Below are 7,292 nucleotides of genomic sequence, written 5' to 3'. Positions count from 1 at the left end.
CAGTGGCCTTCTCCCACGACTCTACCCGGCTGGTATTGGGGTCGCATGACCATACCGTCAATATCTGGGATACGAGCAGTGGCGAGTGCCTCCACACGCTTGAGGGGCATCACGGTACCGTTAGGTCGGTAGCCTTCTCCTACGATTCGGCGCGGCTCGCGTCGGCGTCGGAAGACAACACGGTCAAGATCTGGGATGTGAGCAGTGGAGAGTGCCTGAAGACACTTAAGGTTGGCAAAGTGCTCGACCGGATCTCATTTGACATCAGGGGCCCATATCTTCACACTGAAATTGGCATCATCAATATTAGTGCTCTATCAGGTTCAAATACACCCCAACCCATTTCGGATCCTTATAACCCACAGTATCAAGGTCTGGCTCTGAGCTTACATGGTGTATGGATAACATATAATTTAGAGAACCTAGTGTGGCTACCATCTGAGTATCGGCCGTCATGCTTAGCAGTGTCAGGGAAGACGGTCGGTGTCGGTGTCGGATCCGGAAAAGTATGGATTTGTAGGGTTGAGCCTGATAACGACCACTCTATTCAGGAGAGTAGGCCGAGCAATGGAAGACAGGCTATTCTCATGGAAGGACTATATTCAAACGAAGCCACTATTACACCGCGATCCAGATACACTCATGAGGACGAATCTTTGGCGGCTGAAAAGCCCTCTGCAAAATCTGATGAACGAGAGGCTTCTTCTTCCCCAGTTCAGGATGTTTCAACAGCCGCTAGCATTGACCAAGGTCCCATGGACACTTTTGCTGGGTTTTCGGACGACGAGCGCCTTGTCAATCCCAGCAAATGGAACACCAAATTAGCAATGATGGAGCGGTCAATCATTGCTTCTTCATCCTTCCGCGACGTCAAGGATGTCAAGGTATTGGAGCTTCCCCGTTGCCGGGAGCTGATGAGTAATATGTCCCAAAGCGTTATGAAAATGCGCGAGATCGGATACTGCAGCCAAGGCATTAGCGCCGTAGTAGCCCGAAAGGATCGAGGATCAGTGGCGGAACTGGTGTGGATCTCGATCAGTGAACTGGAGGAACTTCGAGAACTCACAGACTTGTCAATATGCCTTGTCTTCCTTCGGAACGTACGATTTTATCAAATAGCAGAGCAAGTACGGAAGCTAAGCTCTGAAAGTAAGACCACAGCGCTCCAGTTAGCAGCAACGGTTATTGTCAAGTTCCTTGACATAGCCATCATCTCTTACTCTGGAGCTCATTTCGAGGATTTAAGGACGAAGAATCTCCATCTCAGCCTTGAAGATGCTTCGGAGATTGGCATTGCTGAATCTCTAATCTTGCGGCCGCGCCATTTACAGTGCCTAGATGCCTACTTTCACCACGAACAAGTCTGGGTATTTGAAGAAGTCGATCTAGGCCTGCAGCGATCTAATACGCCATTGTACCTCCTTACTACCATGGAAATCTTCAGCGACATATGGGGACCAGTCTGGGCGGTTCATGAGGGAGGACGTATAAACCGGTTTAACGTTGGAACTGGATCCATTTTCCCTTGGGCTAGGGAACCAACCGATCCTAGACTTTTGGATGGCGAGATATTCGCCCATTGGAGTAATTATGAGACCGATTTGGTCCAGAAAAGGTCATCAGTCGAGAACACACCATCTTTCCCTCTGCATTCGGAAAAGGCAAAGCTGCTAATCGGCGCGAATACGATATTCTACGTCAACCTAAGTTGTCCTCTAGAGCCTGATGCATACGCCACTTCTCTGAGGGAACAAAGGTGCCTCGGCATTTTGGGAACTGAGAGACCAAAAATGTGCTTTGATTCTAGCAATGCAACAGCGGTAATCACTCCCCCTGGAGTGCAAATTGGTGGCCAGCTCCAATGGAAGCTGAGAAAGGGGTCGACTCTCAAAGAGGTCATACTTACCGCGTGGAGTCGAGAGCCATATCGTAGAGACCCCAAGGTTTTGTCAGGATGGTATGGAGTAGAAGTAAGCCTCTGCACGAGAAATGCGAGAAGGCGACGACTTGGTCGCATCCTAGGCTCCTGGACAATGCGTAATTACCTCGAGGGCATGCTTCTGGACTGGCCGTCTGAGCAATGCAAGGAGAGCTACTTCAATGCTCTCAACTCAGAAGATGCATCTGGAGTTACTGAATTCAGACACCTATATCTTACGAGACCGGAATGGCGCCAACCACTAGCATTCGCGGTTGTTCGTAGCCTCGAAGCATTGAACGAAACAGGAGCTCAAACAAATCACGACTTTACAGCGTTGTTCAGTCCTAACAGCCGCGAAACCTGGACCGCAACATTCTCGAAGGGGGACCAAGCATGGGCAGGGTTGCTGAAAGACACAGTGGAGTCTTGCGCGGTAGGAGTTATCACTCCTGATTGCCTCGAGTTTAAACACGAGCGATGGCAATCTTTGTGTCGATCTACTCACAACCCAGGGATGTCGAAACGCCCAAAGAGTTTAGGTGTCTTAGAGACGGCAATGTCAATTAATGAGAGTGCTCAGGTTCCGCAGACCCTCCGGAAGGATGATGAAAACAGCCCTAACCCGCGTTGGAACATTCAACATCTCCCAGCATCAACGACTTTTGATCTTGGAGAGTCGGGTCGACTAGCGTTCTTGTCTTTATGTGGTGATGGAACCCGTGCAATCATGGCTTGGAGAACCCCAAAGGTTTTTAGAAGGCTTCAGGAGGGGGTGGTGAGGGGACAGGGTGGATGGTTGCATCACTGGGAGCGGGTGCTGGATATGTTAGCACCCATAGATCCTATTAACATCTACGTAGCTTCTGCAGAGCCTTTCTAACATGAAGAACGAGTAACTTTTCTTTCTACTACGTATAGTTAGGCTACATCTTGCGTAATTCAATGTGCCTAATGGGCGCCGAACAAAGCGTACTAATTTATCTCTTGCTAAGCAGGCTACAAACTAGGCGCTTCGCGACTATTTAAAACTCGAGCTATAGACATTACTAAACTAGATAAAATTAGATAAAATTAGCTACAACAATTATTGGTATGTCTTCTATGGCTTTACTCTATATACCAAGTCCAACTTCGTGTGTACTATGACACATTGCTGTAGTTCTCGAAGGGAACGCGAAGACTTCTTAGGCACCATCTGTTTTAACATCTGCTATACATTCTCAGTTCAATTTAGATCAGGAGAGTTAGCTGACCAGTTTATATATTCCGTACCATAGGTATCATGGAGCTTTTTAGAAAGTTTAGCAGTATGTGGAGAAGCACAGTCTTCCATCCGAATAGTATGCCTCGAACGGCTCTCTGAGTGTTATGCCACCTAGTCTATGAAATGGTATAACTAAGGAAGTACCTTTCCTCTGTTTACTTTACCTGTCAACCGCCCCCATTCCTTTTTAATCATACGAATAATCTTTTACTAAACATTAAGATGCTTCTGTGGATGGTCTAAGAAGAGTGGGTTTGAACTTTGGAACACAGCAAGCCTGCTCATACTTCTCTTCTAGTTGATAGATGGCCAAAACTTGTCTGTCCAGATAATGCGAGCCTACTACTCTAGCTTCTAGTTGAAGTTCTTGGTTGCCCATGCCAGGCGCACCTGTTTCTGCGCTTCCGTGAGCAGAGGGTTCGCAGTCGCCACGCAACGCTCATATGACTCTCTATTGAACACTGCAACCAGGGTTTTGCTGCCGGTCTGTACATCTTCAAGTCGAGCAATCTCCTCGTACTCCATGCGATGATGGGCAGCATTAAGGGTAACACAAGCAACAAAGCGTCTTCAGATCTTGCCTGTAATGGCACGCTTTCTGCCTACTTGATAACCCTAGAAGGGCTTTCCAATATATACTGCGCGCAGCAGCACCTCTGGCGCTTTCAAAAGCTCTTGCGTACAACCTAATTACTACTCTAAAAAGCAGGCAAGGTGCTCTTAGTAGCAAATACAAGGGCAGCAAAGCTAGAGACTGCACAAAAACAGTTACAATATTATGTAGAGAGCACTGGCTCTACGCAAGCCAAAACGCGTGTTTCAGTTAACCCAAATCAACGTTTTGCAATTGCAGATGTGGTGGTAGAGATAGTTCACAGATTGGAAGCCAAGGAGTCCTAAAAAGTTGTAGAGGCAGAGAAGGGTGCTAAAAATAAGCTGCTAAGTCTTCTGCTGCTAAGACTCTTCAAAATATGGGTATTCAATGGCAACTGCTACGGTAAACACTGTACTATAATTCGTATGCTATTTTGTATGCCCACAGTGATTTTTGTTCCGGTGCGCGAGAACCCCTCCGGCTATCTTGAAGTGCCCCTCATTTGTCTCGGGATGTTACTGAACCTTGAAAAATAGCAAAAAGAATATTTCCGACACCGGGAATCGAACCCGGGCCTTGCCGGCACTACAGGAGTGACGAAACTCTCGTTGAGAGCGGCAAATCCTAGCCACTGCTGATGCATTAGATAATGTACACTCGTCGAGATCTTAATCGACGTACCTAGACCATATCGGACTACTAATTGTTTAATTTTGTCAGTAACTCAATATATATAATAACAAAATCAATATTTCCAATGCACAACGCGCGAAAGTTCGGGTGAGGAAACTTTTACCGTTAGAATCTCCACAAAGAGGGGCAGTGGCTCTGCGGAGTGGGGTTCTTTGAGCCCATAGAATGGGCGGTGTCTGTGGCTGATAGAGCAGGTAGACGAGACGTGAGTCGTGTCTATTGCGAGCTATTTTTAGATATCCGACTTCAGGGATCAATCTCTTAACCCGGAAATTTCCAAAAAAAAAAAAAAAAAAAAAAAATTTCACATAACTACACCGTCTAACACCGACGATAGGGTCGTGGTCGTTATATACTCTCACAATGTAAACAATCGTCAAAAATATTCCATACCATGTAGACATATCGTCTTCTAATGTGATCCCGGTGAGACTTTCTATCTTGAAAGCACCGTCGATGGATATATTCACGACAATATCCCAGTTGGAACGCATATTCTTCCTTGCTATACTCCATTGTTGTAAGTCGCTTTAGTCTTACCAAAAAATTGCAAGGGTTAGGAACATGCTAGCAATTAAGTTCCATTCAGCAAGACAGTTACAACATGTCTGTAAGCTGTTGTAAGCTGTTGCAAGCTTACAAAAGTTCAGCAGAGCATTCCTTGTGACCAGGCAGAGTAGGATATGCTTTACATCTTAGGATAAAATACTACGACAGTTCATAAATGATCTGTAAAAGCAAAGCTTGCTTAGAGTAATTGTCACAACTACTAATTAGAGAGCAATAAGAAGCAAGTCTATTAACTATAAGAGGCTTATAGAGAGCTTAGGCGCTAAGTGTCTTAGGCTGCTTGTCTAAAACACAGGCGCAACACTAGGCCTATGTGCGCGACAGTAGGTCCCTGTGCTCTTCTTACGCAATAGTAATAGTTAGCGTATTAAAGTAGGTTATCTAGGTTAAAGAATAGTTACAGCATAATGCTTAGCAAAGTAGTATTAGACAGGTAATAGATGTATAATAATAACATTTAACTATAGCATGTAACTAATCTGTTTGCAGTGGTGACACTTAGATGTATTGTTACTATAGTTGCACAATAGTTAGATGTGTTGTTACATAATAGTTAGATGTGTTAGCACTATAGTTGTATACATCTTAGCACAGTCTGTTGCTAAGACCCACATAATTATTTTGCATATATATAGACTCCTGTAAAGGACTCCTCTAGCAATATATTTAATGCAGTTCCTTATGTCTCTAGTGTCTTACATAGCTTTACATAATTACTAACACACTAATATAGCTAATGCTAATCTCTAACACACTAATACAGCTAATGCTAATCTCTAACATACTAATATAGCTAAAAAAGTAAATAATAGCTAGCTCTAGCTCTTAACGCGTTCCTGCCCTTATAATAGTCTTCCTTTGTCACAGTTATGTTACAGCTATCTAACCTCTAAGTACTTTAAGGGCTTAGCACAGGGTATATAGGCTTTTTAGCCTCTGTACCTCTGCCTCTAACCCTAAGGTTTACTCTCTCTTGTTACCCCCCTATCCTGCATTCCCTCTCTGTAACCTGTTTTTCCTACTTAATACCTCTTACATCCTCCCCTTTGCACCTTGCAGTCTCTAGCGTTGTGTAATAAGGTAGACGCCCTGCCTGCCAAGCTAATACTATGCGACTTTCCCCACTATACTAAAAGGTACGCATAGGAATACTTAAGCTAAGTATTCTTGCATAGTATAATATATATATAGATAATGCTAGAGTTAGCACTAGCACTAGCAGTTGTCTCTAGTCTAGCCTAAACCTCTATAGGCGAGAGAAGGCTACGTGGTTAACTGTGCCTACCTTGTTACACGTTGCGCCTGTTCCTTTCACTGCCTAATACTGCTACTTAATATCTTTAATTTAATTGTTTTAGCATTAAAGCTCTAGTTGTAGAGCTGCAGCTTGTGTAGTTTATTGCCTCTGTAGGAATTTCTTAGAGTGCTAGGGAGCTCTAGCGCTGCCTCTGCCTCTGCCTCTGCCTCTCTATCGCCGCAAAGATTAATGTAGTACATGTAAGGCTAAGATAGTGCTTACGTGCAACAGGTATATATACTATTCTGTACGCAATAATTAACTGTTAGTTAATTATTCGCACCTTTTTAGTTGTATTAGCGTAGTGGTACAGAGCTCTGTTCTAACAGTACATGTAATACCTTAACAAGTTGTTTTACTTACATAACCGCTAGTTTAGCTTCTTTAACTACTGTTTAAATATAATAGGCTGATGCCTAGAGATGTTAGTAAGAGATTACCTACTAGCGTTAAGAAATGCATACAGCAAATTGCAGCAAATTGCAGCAAACTACAGCAAATTGCAGCAAACTACAGCAAATTGCAGCAAACTATAGCAAATTACGGCAAACTACGGCAAATTACAGCAAAATATAGCAAATTGCAGCAAACTGCAGTAGATTACAGCAGCAGGCAGCAATCCCTAGTAGATATTAGTTGTGTTACAAGTAGCTCTACGTATAGAGAGGGTTATATGAGGGTAATGTCTCTAGAAAAAAAGCCTTAAAAAGGATAGCAATAATTGTACATAAGCTAGTGTTAGCGTAATAGGAAATTACTAAGCTTTAAGCAGCTAATAAGGCAGCTACATTTAGAAAAGCCTGCGCTTAACAGCTCTAAAGGAGGTTAGGGCGCGTAGTGACAGGAAGAAGGTAAAGAAGCAAGTGTAAGCTTGTCAGATATGCGCACCTACTGTTAAGACAGGAGGAACGCTGGACAAAAGCTGCTACATAGTACGAGCAATAAGCTCGAA

The 7,292-nt window shown here is 44.0% G+C and overlaps 2 protein-coding genes and 1 non-coding gene across 3 annotated transcripts; 1 reads left to right on the top strand and 2 right to left on the bottom strand.

Annotated features, from left to right (window-relative positions):
- Positions 1-587: 587 nt before the first annotated feature.
- Positions 588-2,801, top strand: BDR25DRAFT_315274 (uncharacterized protein; the record flags this gene model as incomplete). Its single annotated transcript, XM_033691513.1, has 1 exon — positions 588-2,801. One exon carries the CDS (start codon positions 588-590, stop codon positions 2,799-2,801), a length of 2,214 nt encoding a protein of 737 aa, XP_033546547.1.
- Positions 2,802-3,020: 219 nt separating this feature from the next.
- On the bottom strand, positions 3,021-3,710 carry BDR25DRAFT_356446 (uncharacterized protein; the record flags this gene model as incomplete). The annotated part of the gene is made up of 4 exons (XM_033695635.1): positions 3,021-3,131; positions 3,194-3,278; positions 3,446-3,581; positions 3,623-3,710. 4 exons carry the CDS (start codon positions 3,708-3,710, stop codon positions 3,021-3,023), a joined length of 420 nt encoding a protein of 139 aa, XP_033546546.1.
- Positions 3,711-4,328: 618 nt separating this feature from the next.
- BDR25DRAFT_t31 lies at positions 4,329-4,425 on the bottom strand. The gene has a single exon. It is a non-coding gene; the product is annotated as a tRNA-Glu (tRNA).
- Between the last annotated feature and the right edge of the window lie 2,867 nt (positions 4,426-7,292).

The sequence above is a fragment of the Lindgomyces ingoldianus genome, assembly GCF_010093535.1.
Source record: "Lindgomyces ingoldianus strain ATCC 200398 unplaced genomic scaffold BDR25scaffold_20, whole genome shotgun sequence".
NCBI classification, from domain to species: domain Eukaryota; kingdom Fungi; phylum Ascomycota; class Dothideomycetes; order Pleosporales; family Lindgomycetaceae; genus Lindgomyces; species Lindgomyces ingoldianus.
The sequence above is the reverse complement of the archived record's forward strand: the minus strand, read 5'-3'. Positions and strand labels throughout refer to the sequence as shown.